Raw genomic sequence first — 18,378 nt, forward strand, 5'->3', positions numbered from 1 at the left:
CGGCACTAATTGGGAACTGGCGTGTTGACTTAATCCAAGACCAAGCAGGAAATACCCACAGGTAAAGGACAGCCGGACTGAGCTACAGCAGGAAAGCAAGCCAGTGACTGCATGCTTAACTTTATGGACGTTCTTATTTATAGTGTAACTTTATGCCTACCACAGAATGGCCCTGAAAATGTTAAATAACTCAGACAGCTAAAGATGGGTCTGGGCGAAATACTACATCAGTAGCCAGAGTCTTAGCTTAGAAATAATTTCTGTTTATGTTTGGGTTGACATTTAAGTGTTTGGGGGGTTTTTTCCTGGTATATCGACACTTAAACTACAGTTGCTAAAAGAAAAACACTCCTTATGAATAAGGAACTTACAAACTATATAAAAATTTACTTACAAGGTCAAGTGTAGTTAGGCTAAACTAACTAACTATAGTTAGTTTAGGGCCCATATTACTTAAACAAAAGTTTAAGTTTTGGCTGCCCCAAAGCAGCCAAAACAAGCAAGATACAAGTGTGCTCATATCTCTACAGGGCACCCTCAGTACCCTGCAATAGCAAGACTGCAACGAGCACAAATGGTCTGCACCGTTCGAGACAAACAGCTGCTCTCTGTTTTCGCAGACAAAAGTGCAATTGTTTTCCCATGTGTCTGACTAGCTAAACAGAGCCTTGGCTTCAGTGCAACATGTTTTCCTAATTATTTGCTTATATTATTAAAGGAAGCCAGCTTGTGTCTTGAGCAGCAACGGGAAAGCACAATAAGAATTGCGATGAAGGGTCCTGTTAAGGCCCAGCTGATGAGCAGCCTCCATCCCTCAGAAGCGTTCGCTGCAAATAGTTGCGACTGCCACAGCGCTATAAATGAAACAGCAGCTGAGGACCTCTTCAAGGCTTCAAGTGAAACTTTATATTTTGCAACCAGACCTAATAATACAAAATGCTTTTAATTCCCAATTGCGAGCAAAAGCAGTTCAGCATTTTGCCGTACGGGACTCTAATTTTCTGCCTATTTATAGAAATTTCTGATTTTTTTTTTTACTTTCAAATTTTCTGCAGAAATCCAGCAGTGGGACAAGTTTTTTAGATGACAGTCCACTCTTTAAGGAGCCATGACTACCTAGAAGTGACCTGCAATAGCCTAAGAAAGCTCAGGCAAGTGTAAGATCACAGCTGTTCTGTCTGGCACTAAATCTCACCATTAAATGGGCTATAGACCATGCTGGAATTTAGAAGCTGTATGAAAACACAAGCGCAGCACTGTTTTACAGTGCAGCTGAAACCAAGACTGCTTTCTCTCCTTCTGAATGGATACAGCTGTAAGACTTCGGCAACAATCAAGAAAGCACTTTCATAAGGGTTCAGGGTGTACAGTTATCTGGGTTACCATGCCATAAAACTTCACTTACTCAAAAAGAACTTGTAAATCCACTTTTTATTAAAATAATGTGACTTAATTAAAAAAAAACCAAAACACTAACTTGCAATTATGAGCCTGCAGGCATTTTTTCCTGAATTGTATTCACTGTTGATAAAAAGGAGGCAGTGTACGGACACAAATACAGTAGGTCACTTGTTGCCCAACAGCATTTTAGGTGACTGGCCTATAAACAAGATAAATTCTAATGTCATCTACATTACTGCGAATGCAGAAGGCAGAGCTCTGATGTATTATGAAACATTCCATATTTGGTTAAGATTTTGGGTCTTGTAAAGAAAAAAATTTTATTGCCCAGGAAAGGTCTCTCTTAAATCAGTCTTTAGAAAAAAATCACACAGAGTCATTGGAAATGTAATATCATTCCATGACTTCTGTAGGCCAAAATTCAGGTCTGGTGTAAGCAAGTAAAACCCTGCCAAATTTGAATCCTGTAAGTTTAGAAAAAATTGCAAATTCACTGTTAAAGGTGAAACTTATACCCAAAATGCTAAACCAACTCCTTATTTTCTATTTTATATAGGATTTCCTACTGCCTTAATTCCTGTAGTAGCTTCACAGTTCCCCTGCAGAGAGTAGCATGGCTCTTGTTGTTCAGAAACAGGACTAAAAATCAAGGGAAGTGAAAAGCATAAAAATGTTTCTCTCTGTTTTCTTTCACGTGCGGTAGTCTGTAGTTTATGCTGAAGGGATGCATGAGTACTGTGCTGCCCTTCTGCATGGGAGTGGATATTTCCCCTTGAACTGCAGGGGTAACTTCTCACATGCAGAATTGTGACTTCTTTACCATTTAACACAGCCCCTGACAGCCACAGCAAGCACGCAGCCTGAAGTCCAGGATAAAGCCAGCTGATTTTTTTTAATTGACTTTACATCCACTGACTCAGAAGAGAGTCCATCGATGCAAATGCAGCCCAGCACCACATCTACTTGGTGGTGACTGTGCATGCAAAGACACCTGTCTGCAGAGGGCTGGAGTTCACTTAATTATCCAAAACACCTTCAGCATAAGTACTGGTGCCTCTGAACATACCCCTTAAAACAGACTAATCCTTAAACAACTCCATGGAGAATGAAGCAAGGCAAACCAAAGAAACAAGCAGAAAACTGGAGATCCACCAAAAAAAGTAGCAATACTGATACATTTGAGGGCTCCAGGAGCTTTATGGTGGCTGTAAAAGAACCAGAATGTCATACTTAATATCTAATAATTTACTAAAGGAAAACACAGCAAAATAGAGCAGAATGTTGCTAAAGACTAGCAGAGACAGTGGCAGTAGAAATGGAAAACCTTTACTTACCCACAAAAGAGTTACAGCTGGGGCAGGGATGGCAGGGGGGCATATCGCAAATGAAGCATTTGGAACTAATGCAAACACAAATTCCTCACCAGGAAGAGGAGGATGGCTTAGAAAGAGGGCAGTTGTACAAACTGAATTACCGAAACTCAGCGGAGCCCATGCAGCAGTAACATTGCTGCACTGTAGACTTTAGATCTGGTTGGTGAAGCTGAATCCACATGGTGCTTTGAACCTGGGAACCCAAGACCATCCTGAGACTTGCTGTGAAGCACAGTCCCAGGAGATATAAGCAGACCTGGAGTTTTTCATTTGTACTGGTACCAAAACAGATCTGCTCATCAAACTTTTCTATTATTTCAGATTTTCTTGGCATTTTCCATCTTTACTTAGAAGAATATCTCTGCATCCAGGTAGGAAAATGGTTAGTCTAGTTGTACAGAGGGTTTGTGACGGAGTAAGGAAGAGAATCCAAATTTCCTAATTATGTCTTCCACACAACCACCATGGGGCAGGTTCAACAACAGGTTGGGCTACAGTGACTCGCAGGTAGTCTGCTGCTCAGAGAGGTCGAACATTGTATGGCTTCCACCACAGAAGAGGAATAAAACAGACTGAGTAGCTGGTGCCGCAAAGGGGCAGAAGAGAGACTGATTAGCAACTCATCAGCTCCTGGACTGGGATTCCCAATGATAAGGAAAAAGGCAGGCTGCTGAGGAAACATTTCATTATTTCAAGCAACCTAAAGACAGTGTGTTAATGCAAAGGATAATCAAGGTCTAAGGACTCTCTCGTGGCACTCGTAATTTTCTGCAGTGAAAGCCAAGGAAAGATTTGCCAAGCCTTGTCTCCTCTTGGCAACCAGACAAAGTTCTGGCAGCAACACAGAACACAGCTCCCAAGATCACTTTTTCCCTCATTAAGAGAAGCCATGAGTTTGGTGAGAGGGCTGAATTTACAAACCTCTCAGACAAGAGGAAATGTGTGAGATGCACCCTGTTGCCCAGTACTCATTTTAAAAAAGATTTTGCTCTTCCTGAAAGGCTCTGCCCAGTAATTAACTGTAATTAGTGGTACTTGAAGGCATTCGCTCTGTGCAAGTGCCTTCCAAAATCTCTGATGGCTCAATTAGACTTCCTGAGTCTGATGTTAGTTTCATGGTAGATAAGGATAATGTTTCCATGAACTAAACAGCACATGATTCAGTGCTCAAAATGCAGAACTATATTACCACCATAACTTAGCAAGACAATAATCTTGATATAGTTACAGTACCAGAGCTTTGGGATAGACCCAAATTATTGCAAAGAGGAAACAGGACCCACTCTAAAAATGCTGAGAACTGTTTGCTTAGGTTAATGAAACACACCCACTGGAAGTGGAAACTTTAGGGCAATTACAGAGGCATCACGACAGCACACCAGCTAATTCCTTGAGCAAATGATGACCATGGGCCAGAAAGAGAAGGAAGGCACAGAGTAAGAAAACCCAGGCACAGAATCATGCATGGATCAGGAAAGTATAGTGACTGCTATACATGCTGTTAAACAGTCGTCAAGGACAACCTGCCACCAATCCACTTTTCATGTTGATGGCACAGTTGAGTATTTTCACATTCACAAATATTTGATATCTTCCAACTTCTGTTGAATCATCATGCTACTGACTAACACAGCTGCCTGACTACATTTTTCTTTAGAGTCTTTTAGAAAAAATTCCTACTAAAGATTAAATGAAAAAAATAGCATCCAAAATGTTGACCAATATGTTCTTAATCTGTTCTTAACGTGTCCTAATGTGACAGACTACTCTTCTTGAGCAAGATTCACAAGATGTTCAAGACTCACGGATAATTTCGCCAGCTCACTCTTTCAAACCTCTGTGATGGAAATTAGCATAGAAATTTGAGGTTCTGGGTAGGGCTGTATAAAGCAAAAGTTGGAGCTACAGCTTGTTTGAATTTTCGTGTCTTTGCAAAACACGAATAGATTTTATGGTAAAACATCAAATCTGTGTCCTTGAAGTTAGATTTCTCTAAAGTCTTAGGTGCTTGAATATACCTCCTGCATCTCCATGGAACAGAATGGAGTTTTATGAGTTAAATACTATTAAGAGTTGGGCCACTAACTTAAGGAGACTTGTTTGAAATATATATATACATTTCTATTGAAGCACCACAGTAGTGACATTCATCACACATAGTTCTATGCACATTTAGCTCTGCTGCTTCTCTATTTATGGACAACCTAGGAAAGCAGTTTGTCAGCAGGTCTTTTCTGAGTGTTCACATTACTAAATACATTCATTCTGAATTCACTCTAATGTAATTATCAAATTCAGCAGCTAGCTGATAACACAGCTAAAGGAAAATATCAACCTGCCTCAGTGTTTTCATGCCGTAATTGAAAACAGATGGCAACTCATGTAATTTATGCTTTTCTACAATCAGTAACATGTTGGTGTAAGATAAGAATTCTAAGACTTAAATGCATCTGCTTCAGCAACACCATATGCTATCGCACAGTATAAATATTTATCCAAATCTACTTCATCTTCTCATTTAAAGCTCAGTCACATGAGATAATGAGAGCACCCTTTGGATACCTTCAATTAGCACTGAAGTCATCTCCCAAGAGGTACTTTGTATCTTAATGGGTTAGAAGCCCAGCACCAAACATTAAGATATTTTCCCTCCCCTAAGCTTAATGGCAAAGTTTAAAGGAAGGCTTCTTTGTTGTGCCATATTTATACAACATAAATTCCAGTCTTCAAGCTCCTGCTAGTTGCCTTCAGGAGTTAGGAAAAATCTTCTCCCTTGTGATGCCCAACCTCCTCTATTTTTCCCACTATTCTGTAAAACATTGGAAACTGGCCACAGACAGAAATGAGATATTTGTTCCTGGTGGAATAAAAATCTTTCAGGCTTTTAGGCTGGTTCACCTTGCTTGTCAAACAGTTAAGCAATCACCAGGTTTGGGGCAAGGAAAGATTTTTCTCTGAGGCCAGATTGGCCTGGACCATGGAGTGGGTTTTGCGTTTCTCTGCCGCATGAGCTATGTTCAATCTCTGGAGAACTTCACAGTTCAAATTGCTTGCTGTTGCAGGAATCTAAGACATTGGCAATTCCTCTGATGTCACATGCTTTGTTCGTTTTTTACTCCTCATTTGACACCTTATAATATGTAGCTTTTAGTCCTTTATGTCACAAGCTTGTAATATTTTGTGACTATGGCAGTATTTGGACTCTGAGAACTCAGCACATACCACCTGTTTTCCTTTGATTGCAGGGAAACTGGGCTTGATGACCTGGAGGGACCCTGATATAGCAATATTTTCCACAAAATAGTGGCTACTCAGTTACACTTGAGATTTGGCTCTTACTCTGCTAGTGAAATCATCTGAGAACCCCGACCTGAAATAATCATCTGTGGATGTAAGAGACCATGGCACAGAGAGAAAATTTATGAGGCTGACCTCCTAGCTGTGCCAGCTTGTAAAGATCACAAGGAGAGCAGAGCCATGCTGTGATGACACTGACTGTAAGCCGTAAGCCCCAAACTGTGCTCAAACCAGAAGAGGCTGGTGCCAGTGACTATACATGGTCCCAGAAGTCCCTGCTGCCAACTGAAATGAAGAGGAACTAGAGGAGGGTAGAAAAGATGAAGTGACTGTTGACAATTTCTCCGATAGAAAGACCTTAGCTGTAACAGCGATAAATATTAATTTGCTCACGATCGAGCTAAGGAGTCAGATATTCTTTAACATCCTCCAGAGGTTAGAGCTGGGTGCTGGTTTCTGCAACCAAAGGCAAGAGCAGACAATTAGCGATTAGTTCGTCTCTCTCACAGGCCTCACACTAAGCTAGATCTACTAGATTTCTCATGCACTGTTGAGATGACTCCACACTAAGTAACAAGAGCAATATGTAATGGCAATTTAAGTCTCCAGTTTTAAGCCTAGTTGTGTAACTGTTCAAAAAATACTGCACCTTAAAAGCAGAAATCAGTTTGCAGAATAAACCACTGAAAGGGTGAAAAAGAGTTTTCCTGACAACTGGCAATATTCAGTGGTGTCATTGGCAGACACCTGAATTTTGCAGCCAGACAACCCTGAATATTAAAGCAAGCTGGGAACTTCAAAACTCTGCTGCTTCTGTCTTCCAGTCTTAGTTTGCTGACAACAGCATAAAGCAAAACAGAGCTGCAGATAGCTTAGAAGTATGCATCACAACGCTGACTCCTTTCATAGCCCTTGTGTCGCCTCCAGCCTCTACTTGTTAATGCACTGATAGCAATTATGCTATTTGCAACAGTCACAGGCAACTGCACTCCAGCAAACGAGGCCTAAAAATACTTTAATAAAGCTAGCCGACAATGTATTTATTAAATTATTTGTTCAGCTTCAAACGTGAAACCTCAAACTGCAAATGGTAATCATATTTAACAGGCCCAGAAGAGGTATCTAGCCTTAAAACCACAAACATAACACCCTCTCACACTATCTCAGCAGGCTATACTAGTTGGTATTTTCTCAGAACTAAATTGCCTTAAAATTCTCCCAGAAGAGGATTTTATGTATAATGAGATGGCAAGTGCTGCCATGCCAGAGATGCGTGTATTACAAAGATCGGTGCATCCCAGCGACACAGCACGGTGTGTTGACCATGCAGCCGTTGTGTGTGGCCCAGCTATTCAGCAGTGCGTGGCTCATTGAAATTTTTTTGAGAATCTCAATTCACAGAGCTTTGGAGCAGGCTAGGAACCCAGCCAAGCTCAAATGCAAAGCAAGACAGCACAAAGTCCTTCAGGTAGACTGATCCTATAACATTTACTCCTTTATATAATATAGAACAGAGTTTTAAGTGCACATAGTGAGGTTCTACAGTGAAATTGTAGGCAGTAGTCCTCTCAAAGAATTTGTCCAGCATAATGTAAAGACAGGTATATAACGCTCTCCAACAGAGATAAGTGCAAAATCACAAGCTTTACAAACAAAGACACTCCCCAAAATGATTACACTAGATACATCCCCCAGGAGGAAAAACCCTGCTGCTACTGCCAAGAACTTTTCTACAAACTGCAACGCCAAGTGTTGGCTCTTCTTCAAATTCTTGCCCTTTTCATCATAGCCAACTTTCCTTGTTAGAGTTTCTTTGGTGTAGTACTCAGAGCAGCACTGGCAGAAAAAAGCCTCTTACACCAGTCCAAGCCTCTCTTTCCACCAGAAGTTGCTGTGCTTAATATCCTATTTTCAAAACGCCCCTCCCACAGCTTCTACATAGAGGAAGATTAATTTTTGACGAGCTGTCATCATAAAGTGTGTCATACAATTCCTTCAAATTGGCCAGACTGAAGAGTTCTGTAAACAGATGGATTAAGTAACATAGCTTTTCAAAAAATTTCAAATACTGCATGGCAATTTACATACCTATTACCATGGGAACACCTCAACAAAAAGCCTTATTTTTGAAGGAAACTGGCAGATCTTCACCAGAGGCTAAAGGCATTCAGCATTTCTGAAAATGGAACACCAATTTTGGTGTCTACATAGGGATTCCTCTAATATATACGGACATAATGTTTTATGTGCAATTCTGCTCTGAAAAGGGATTTTATGTGAAGATAGCACCTTTGCAAATAATCAGATCTGTCCTTTGTGCAAATTCAAAGCGATATATTCCAGTTTTAGTAGCTAAAATACTGTTTACTTCCCTCAGGACCATGGAGACTTATACGCTCTTATGTCATGAACGGTTTGGGTAAATTTGTGTAACCCCATTAGGGTACATGAGTACATTAAGAGCACAACTGGAAAACCCAAGAACATAATTTGGTATATAAAACCTGTTTCAGAGGCGAAGAATGAAGGAACCCAGCTTAATCCAAGTGTCCTGGTAGACCATTGCAGGGCTGTCAGCATGAAACCAAAAGTAAAAACAAACCAAAACCCCAGTCTTCAGCTCTAAGCTGCTAAATTCAGAAGTGAAATCTCTAAGATTACACATATGACAACACAGTGCTATTTTTACAAGTCAAGTTTCAGAATAGATCTACTTTATTGCTAGCTGCTATATTCAGAGAGTAAAAGACGCTGCAAAGTACTAAACTCTGAATTTCAGGATTCAGAATATACACACAAATACATTCACTATTATTAAATTAAGACCTTCAAATTTTAGGGAGAAATACTGCTTGGAAATGGTACTCTTCATATACAAAATTGTAAAATTACATGTATGTATTATATAAAACGTACGTAAAATTGCAGCTTCCTAAGGAATGAGGACATTTGCCGGCAGGCTGTGTGTCAAGCCTGGGGGGAACCAGCAGGCTCTGCAGCCTCCGTCCCCCTCCGAGGGGTTTGGCTGCCTGTGCTCAAGGCCAGTTTGGGACGGTGTGGCTGTAACCCAGGTCTGGAGGTGCAAGACGCTGCGAGACGCTGGTCCTGACCCGACTCGGCACCCCAGCCCGGCCCCCATGGACCTGTGTGTGTGATCCGGCTGCGGGTGACCCTGGGCACCGGCACCAGACCTGCTCTTGCTTTTATCCATGCTTGGCATAACGTGCTCTCACTGTCCAAGAGAGTGATTAATTCACAGATATACGCAGGACCTGATCCAGAGCAGCAGGTGTACTGCACCGGCAGTACAAAACCCTTCACAGGGGATTTATAATTATTTATTCTTAAATCATGTATAAAAGTATTTTAACTCCTTATGAAATACAGAAGTGGCATACGTTCTTCTTTCCCAAACCTATGTCTTGAACCCAAACCACTTTACAGTGAGCAGGTTATGCTAGCTTCACTCTGAAATAGCCATGTCTTATTTTGTCTCTTCATATACAAAGTGCAAAAGCTGTAGAGCAATGAGCAAACAAATTGCAAAACAGAGAGGAAGGAGGTTAGAAATTGTGCAGAGCGGGAAAGAGGTAAAAAATAATAAAAACAAAGAAAAACAAATGGAAAGATCAAGAAAGCAACTAGGAAAGAACAGATGAGTGTCATGTGAGAAAAGGAATTTAAAATATCTCAAGGACAGAAGAAAAAAAACAAGAGGAGGACAAAAGGTGACTGAATTTGCTGCTCAGAAATGCCTGCAACAGAGGGAAAGACGTTCGACACCAACCAGCACAAGCACATCTCACTGCCCAGAAGATGATCGGCCCAAGAGCGTCGCCAAGTGACACAAGTGCCCGCAAACCGCCGCATCCCCGAGACCCTACCTTCATTCCCGCCGCAGCTGCAGGCCCGCTGGGGTCCACGGCCTGGATGTGGCAGGGCTTGCTGCCCCGCACCACGAAGCCCCAGCCAACAGCATCGCCGACAATCTTGAAAGAGAACAGAAGGACGTGACCATCTTCCGGCAGCTCCCCGAAATTCAAGGGGGAAACATCTAGATGGTTCAAAACCTAATTCTAACATGTTTTTACTCCCACCGCATAGTAAAGGAAGTTGTGTGAAGATAAGCGTTTTATCAAAGCCTCCGTCCAGGCTGTTGCACCACTTATGGAGGAAGGCATCAACAAAATGATTTCTTTCTTTTGGCAAAGAATGGCTTTTGGCTTTTGACAAACTTTTTTCATTGATCTGTTAGGCTGTAAAAATAATGCTTTCAATGACTAGGTTCAAAACCATCTTTTCAGAAAGGCTTTCTTTCATACTGAATGTGAATCAAAATTTCTGCCATAGACTAGAAAGAGTATACCTACACTGAAAACTTGAATTTGGGTAGATAAATAATCCACTCCTACAGTGCAAATGTCACCAAAAGCACAAAGCTTAAGTGAGTTTGTCTAATACAAGTATTATTGCATTTATGTAATTTTACATTCCATTTAAGTCAGCAGTACTACACCAGTATAATGACAGGATAAACAAGTGCAGAATCAGACCCAAAATGTGTGGAAGTACAGATAACAGACTCAGATATTTTAAAGTACAGGCCTTAGAAAATGCAAATAAGCTCTAGTTATCCCATCAGAAAATGTCTGTTTGGATTATCTTATGCAACTCGCACAACACACAGAAAATAAAGAAAGATACTGGAAACGTACTGTAAAAGTTTTTCTTACGTATGGGGCTCCCGGCATCAAGAGCTCATCAGCAGTCACTGGTCTCTTTAATACTGTAAAGATACACAAATGAATATTCAGTATAAGCATTCCTCTGGAGTTTTTCATAACAAACTGCTCTAAAATAGTATGTTGGGGTCCAGTGCCTTTTTGGTCTTACTTCACACATGCTCTTTCAGTTCTTGCAGGCTGGCTCAAAAGTAGCAAAAGAGCTACGAAAAGTACTGCAGAGTAACACTGTGTGCGCACGATCAGGTCTTTGGAAAACCAAGGCGTTTAGGCAACAGACACTGATGCCCGCAATCAGGATTCACTGACCAACATCGCAGCCATCAGAAAAGGCTGTTTCTGTGTCCAGTGTTGAAGCAAGTGATGATCCTGGTATGAAGCAGCTTTCCCCACAGGTTCACCCTGTGCCTGTGCAGTGCTACCTGCTATTCCAGCTCAATCCGTCTGAATCACAGGATTAAGTAACAAGGAAATTCTGAGGAAAGCCTGAAGGTTATGTTACATACAAGAAAAATGTAGACTGAAACAGCTGAAAAGTTTGGTAACCTTCCTTCCTTTTCCCAACCTGAGAAGCAACTCTGTGGCATTTCAGAAATCAAGTTTTGGACACATTTTTTCTGCCAACTTTGACACGAGTTTTGCTTGGGGATGGGAGGGCAGTGACTTTCCGTGTCCCTGGAAGAAGGTGGCACATTGCCATGCAACGTTCCTCTTGCTGGGTTCAGGAATTATCCCTGCAAAGAGACTTCTGCAATGGTAGGCACAGGCATTTAACCCCATCTCATCCAGAGAAGTCTTGTTCATGTAGAGCGGACTGTGATTTTACATGAAAGGAAATACCAGTCAGTGTCTACAGGTGACTCCCCATTGCCCAGCTACGTTACACAGTAATTTTCCCCTGAGCCAAGTTAATGTAAAGTTCTGCCAAATCAAACCGATACTGTCCTGCATTCATTTTTTATGTCTGTAAATGCTTTCACAAAATGGAGGGCAATGGATAGATATATGTTGTTTATTGTATTTGCCTGCTTCACCTTTAAAATTATAACTGTTTTTTTTAGCAGTAAATACTTTTGATGATATCTGACTTTTGAATCACAGGTGGAAGATAAAATTTCTCACAGACGGTAAAGACATTTGCAAATTTCTTAATATCATTCATGGGAGTAGGAAGAATTCTAGAACACAAATCAATATTTTTTTCCCATGGATTTTGACAAACTGTCATTAAGCCAGAGTTATACTTTGCAGAGCACACCAGTTCTTCTTAAAAAAACTGAATGATTACATTCATTCAACAAATCAGAAGCAGATAAATAGTCCACACAGGACTCCCTTGCATGCCTCCCTTCACTATACCTTCAGAAATTTGTTGTTGTTGATGTTCACTTTTCTACATGACTGGTCAAGTCATGACTTGTTTTTCTTAAAGTGTTTGCGTGCAACAGAACTCATCTGACAATATATTCCTATCTTGTGTTTATTCGCATACAGTACAGCTACATGTTCTGGTTCCAGAAACCAGGAAACTACTTGCTGAAAAATGCTTTATAGTCCAGCAGAAGGTTAAGAGTTCTCCTATTACATTTGCATCTGACAGCCTTATGTTAACCTGTGCAAGATGATGTGTGGATCCCTGCACTGCTGGTAATTGTACAGTTCTTAAAAATAAGCCTGTTTGTAAGACCACTGATGTCTTCTTTAAAATATGAGTCTGTTAAAGCTATTCAGAGTTTGAAAACTAGTCTTATGGGACCATGTGTTAAAAAAAAAGAAATACTTTATGCAAGGGCAACATCAACCTATTCTTTCTCATCCAGTGCTGTGTAATCATCTGCATTAAAATAAGCTTGTTCTCACTACTCGTGAGGACACTTCATACATAATCAGAGCCATAAATGAATGGAATAGTAGGTATACTTAAGACAGCACCAACATTTATGGACAGTGCATAAATGCTCCTTTATCTGTCACAGAAACTTTTCCAGGATACAGTTAATGATGTACTGGGGCCAGCAGGCTCACCACACAAGCTCTATCAGAGACCTTCTGGGAAGAATACCTGAGAGACATCCTTCCAAAACATGATATTGCAGCACTCAGCAAATAGGGGCAGGCTCACTGGCAGAGAGAGCTGAATGCAGACCAACAGCTTGCTCAGAGCGTGCAGCGTCCAACCGGTCGGACAGCATTCCCCCAGGCTGGACAGCAAGTCCAGTGTCTGGCGTTATGGCTTCTAGTCATGCCGGCACACCGAGGCCATCAAATGATCTTAATTTAGACCCTCCTACTGAATTCCCATCAAAGCCGAATGAGAGGGAAGGATATGTGCTAACAGCAGAAAGAAAGGAAGGGTATCAGTAGCTGCATCTCTGTTTCTGACAGCCATTCTGCACAAATCTCTAGTCACCGCTTTAGGTGCCAGCATCCCCTTGAAAGCCAAGCGCACGACCCTGTCCCCACCATTGCCCAGAACCAGCACCGAGCCTCTCTCTGTACCACAGCAGTGCTGCAGATGCCCCATACAAGACCACTGTGTTTGAAAAAATAAGGACCACAAAGAGCAATATTGAATTTGCTTTGAAATTCAGGGCCGTTTCTGAGGGAAATAAAGTGGCTGAAACAATATTTATCCTGGTTTGTTTTCCCCTTCACAGATGTACAGTCAGAAACGATTTTAACTAAACTGTGTAAGAATGGGTGTGTTTAACCTTCCGGTGTGGGATAGGAAATCCTTTCAAAAGGAAAATAAGCTTTAACACTGCTTTTACCTTCCTTACAGACTGCTTTAAGACCTAAACAACCTAAAATGTTAAAATTGTCTCTGACAGGCTCAAACAGTGCCTCCTCTTTTTTTAGATGCTGCTGTTTGCTGAGTTGTGTTACTTCTTAGCAACTCAAGTGGCCACTGGATAGTTAAATTCTCCTCTGACTTACACTGAAGGAATGTCTCCAGGAGGAGATTTGAATCTGTTCAGTGCTTGGCAATGAACAGGCAAATCTGGATCTCTGACTGCATGCCCTCCTAAGAGATAAAACTCCAGCTCAAACTGCAGTTATGGGCTTGATGCAGAGATTATTGGAGGTGAGCCTCTGGTTTGTTTTTGGCAAGACATCAGGCGAGATGATCAATAGTAGTCCCCTCTGGCCTTAAAAATCCATGACTCTGAATTTTTAATATATCCTTGAAAAGATAAACTTATATGCAATGTTAGGAATCCTTCACATCACCTTCTCCCCAAACAGAGGTCTGCATCCCGTCTCCTGCACATCGCCAGCGATGGCTGGTGCTTACCGGATTTGGGGTTGCACAGTACTGGCGGGCTGCTGCTGAGCGTTGGGCTACTGCTGAAGTACCCACTGCTGCCACAGCTACTCATGCTGCTCCTCCTCACTGCCGACACGATCTTTATCTCCTTGGTGGGACTCACTACAGGCAGACAGAAAAGACAGAGAGAAAGGGAACTAGTATTAGTGATTAACCACATTTCCCTGGTTTCTTTAAAATAGCAACATAAACCATGCCTTCATTGGTAATACTGGGAAGGGGTTAGTGTGTTCTCCGCAGTTAGAAGAGTCTCTGCGTGGTAATGCTAATACTGTAGGTCACCCAATGGCTCCACTGCTCTCATTATGGTATCTTCTAGGAGACATTTCAACATACGGAAATAAGTTTTTCCAGTTTTCCTTCTACTTCCTTCCCATTTATCCTTTCAGTTCTTGCTAGATATTGCCATACAGTGATCATCGCAGAACCCCCTCCCCTCACTTTGACTCTTCTCCAAAACACAACATTGAGTATATGACAAATTACTTGGGGTTTGGGGGGATTTTATCCAGTTCTGTTTGTTTATGGACACTGCTTTTTGTTTGGGGGAAACCACACAACCAAAATGCTATTGATACAGGAACAGAAACACCACAGACAGCTGATGATTAGATAAGTCAACTGGATGGGCAACCCCTACGAACCAAGTAAGATACATGATACCCTGTGCTGCTTCCTGCAGGTAAACACTGAAAACCTTTGCAATATAAGGATACTAAAGGATGCCTAACATCCCATGGAGTCACTCTACAGACATTAATACAGCTGAGGAGTCACCTGAGAGAAAACTGGTGTGTTTTCTGTTGTCATGGTTCTGCTTGCGTAGGCAAAAGGGGCTGTCATGGCTTTCTGGCATCAAGCGAGATTTCTCTGTGAGTAGCTCCATTAATCGCCGTCGCCGGCGAAAATTCATTCTGCATTGGTAGAGCAAGTTGCTGTCCATAAAATGGTGCTTGTTGGACACTGGAAATGGAAAAAGAAATGGATAGAAAATCTATGCCTGGTAGGACTGAAATCAGAGAATATATATCTACAATGCGCGTGCTGCACATCTTCCTATAAGAAATCAGCTCTCAGAGCTCTCCACTCCCCTCTGTAGATTCGGAAGAAGGAAAAAGGCTGTCAGCATCATGTGGACAGCTTCAGTATAGGTAAGAACTTCTCTGCTGTGATAACACAGTAAGAACTTCAGTGATCACTGCTGAGAGGAACCTTTTACAATACCTTGGATTTCTGTTCAATTAATGACACAGCACTTGTTTTTGCCAAGGGGATCTGGAAATCCCATATTTTTCTGTGAGAGGTTACAGAATGGTCCATCTCCTTGCATGCTCCTGCTGTAAATTTGATACTTCTGGTCACTACAGACCAGACTCATCTCCCTGCACCATTTTGTAAATTCCTCAGTCTAGGGCAAGCCCTCAGAACCTGAGAGCACTAACTGACTACCTCATTCAGAGCTACAGGACAGCAAAAAATCGAGACCTGTGTATTTCCTCTGTCTTAATCACTGCAGACGCCATGTCCCAGACACTTCCTGCATTCCACTTCCTCTCCTTTGTACTGATATGCAAAGTTTGGGAACAGGCACACAGCCAAAAATCATTTTGTATATAACAAACAGAAGTCTTAATTACAACCTGTTTTGACACTGAAAGCAAATCCCAGGTTGCTGGTGTCAGAGCAAGAGCGTTAACTGTGTCTGCAGACTGCAGCATCACCACAATGTCTGCATGTTCACCATCACTGATGCTGCCTCTTAATAGCAATGAAAATGCAGCAGTTAGACTGAGCTCTATGCCAGGTCCCCAAGGCACTCTGGCTCCTTCAGGGCTCAATCCCAGGAAAGCCATCTGGAATGCTTCCTGCATTAGCACTGCAGGATCTTAAATTGCTGCAGTAGATGTTTTGTCTGCATTTTCTGTCTTTACTTAGCTCTTCTGATCATGTTCCACAGAAGTGATTCCCATGGCTGATCCTTTTCATGAGGGATCTAGATTCTGGATTTATCTAGTTTATAAATTGCATTTCTTCCAGTACTGGATCATAAGAACTGGTAGGCTATATATACCCATACATAAACTATAAACAACAGCACAGATGTGCACACAGAGGTCAGCCAAACCTTAGCTTTGAGTACATCGCTCAGGCATTTGGCCTCAGCATCCTACTGCAGACACTGGACTTCTCCCTTGCTCTAGGCTGTGTCCAGTGCACGGGGTCCAAAAGCTGTAGAGCCGAGGTGCTGCAGCGTGCCCAGGGCTTGGCGCCCTGGCTCCAGCCTGCTCTCCCTTCCTTTGCGCCCCTCAGCACGCTCTCCCTTTCTCACATTCACCCCTTCTTAATTCTCTCCATCTGACTCAGAATTCTTACCGTCAGCCTTCACATAAGTACACTGTATATATGACAGCTTGGAGAAAAAGGCCATATTTAGACATGCACCTCCAGTATGGCATTTGATGCTTGGGAGCTGAAGGAGTAACCTCAAAATGGGAAAAGCCCAGTTATGTTCTGTAGCAGCTTGTTGTCTCAGAGAATATTCATGGCAGGGAAGGACAATAAGTTATCATGAGCCAGACAATAAACAAGACCCCAGTCCTAGCTGTGACCCTCAGAGCCCAGCCCTCCATAAGGATACAGAAACTGCCATTTTGGTCAGACCATAAATTCATCTCGCAAAGAAGCCTGTCTCCAAAAGCAGCCTGCTGGAGACCTTTGGGGAAAAAGCCATCCCCTTTCCTGTGACACAGGTGGCACTAGCAGGAGAGTGCAAGTTGTAGATGCAAATGACATTACTTATTACATACTTCAGCTCAATGCTCAAAACTACTGGGAGGACATCTCTGAAAGCTGTAATAAGCTGCAGAAGTTTCAGAGAAGAGCAATGAGGATGATCAGGCATATGAAATGGCTTCCCTGTGACAAATAAGTAAGCAGACTAGGATTCTTCAGGCGGGCAAAGAGGCATGGGCCATAGGATAAGGTTTACATAATCAGAAATAACTTACAGAGGATAAATTCAGGAACTACAGGACATCAAATGAAACTAGTCAGAATAATTCAAAACAAATAAAAAGTGTTGCGTAATTAAGGTAAGGGACTCCTTGCTGCAGGATGTTGATAGCAATTTACATAGGTTCAAAAAGCAAATGAATAAATTCGTGGAAGAAAAAACCCTCATGGACTAATAACAAACATGAAGATGCTATTCCTATCTCAGAGAGTCCCTGAGGCACAAATTGTTGGAAGCTGTCTAGGCAGCCTGGGGACATATGAGGACAAGCTTGCCCTGTTCATACCTTTCCCTAGGCACATGCTCCCACTTGCCTGGGCCATTGCCAGAGACAGGACACTGACTATACAAACAGATCTTTGGTTTTGGGGACACAAGGAGTAATCAGGACACAGGAGCTTTCCAAACCGCATGCGCCTGTGTCTAAACTGCCATGTAAGCTGTCTACTCCAGAGTCCTGCAGCTTGTCAGGCTGTAAGGCATTTTGCATGGTGCTCTGCAATGGTGATTTTGCTCCTCTTTTAGAAACACCACCTCTTACAAATGAAGCAGAAAGGTCATGCCAGTCAGCCAAATTGCAATGTTTCAAGTGCCATCTATCAACAAACCTCTTCCACCCTGCTGTGTAGGTTGCCTGGCTCTGTTTAAGTGCTTTAGAAGCACCAGTGCCACTTGGCTTTACTCTGCTTCATTTCCATGCTGAATCTGTTGATTCCTCAAATCAGCTGCGGACATCCTCCATGAGCCAAATGGCTTTGGGAAGTCAAAAGTCAGCACTGCAAGCAGTCCCTTACTTTGTTCTGACACCTTGATCATTGCAGGCATACGGTGCCGCTGTGCTCATCATTTTGGACACATATGGCTATTAAACAACACTCAGTAACAACCACTGTTTTTGAAGAGAGGAAACAGAGGACAGATTTGGCGTCTTGCCTACATCCACAAAATGATTTGCTGTCAGAGGCAAGGTTAAGACAGAGGTGTTCTCAGCTAGCAGGCTCATCTTCAGACCACTAACACAATAACTAAAAGTACCCTAGTAACATCCTACCACAACATTAGAATAACCTGATGCACATAGAGAAAACTTCCTTTCTTTGTAATGACATCCTAGAGGATTCCCTAAAACTTAAAATGACAAGCTCTACTTATTCAACACACTACCGGAATTCATAATCCAAACCTTAAATGAAAGAGATCCCCACAAATACTCACCTGCAAACA

General features: G+C 42.0%; 1 protein-coding gene across 3 annotated transcripts in view; it reads right to left on the bottom strand.

Annotated features, from left to right (window-relative positions):
- Positions 1 to 18,378, bottom strand: part of DEPTOR (DEP domain containing MTOR interacting protein) — an 80,408-nt gene that overhangs the window by 11,160 nt on the left and 50,870 nt on the right. For all 3 annotated transcript variants that reach the window (XM_067290215.1, XM_067290216.1, XM_067290217.1), the window contains 4 exons: positions 14,919 to 15,104; positions 14,109 to 14,243; positions 10,787 to 10,857; positions 9,956 to 10,060 (listed from right to left, as the gene is read on the bottom strand). In XM_067290215.1, coding sequence (XP_067146316.1) covers positions 9,956 to 10,060; positions 10,787 to 10,857; positions 14,109 to 14,243; positions 14,919 to 15,104 — 497 coding nt within the window. The remainder of the gene's footprint in view (positions 1 to 9,955; positions 10,061 to 10,786; positions 10,858 to 14,108; positions 14,244 to 14,918; positions 15,105 to 18,378) is intronic.

The sequence above is a fragment of the Apteryx mantelli genome, chromosome 2 (assembly GCF_036417845.1).
Source record: "Apteryx mantelli isolate bAptMan1 chromosome 2, bAptMan1.hap1, whole genome shotgun sequence".
Classification (NCBI taxonomy): domain Eukaryota; kingdom Metazoa; phylum Chordata; class Aves; order Apterygiformes; family Apterygidae; genus Apteryx; species Apteryx mantelli.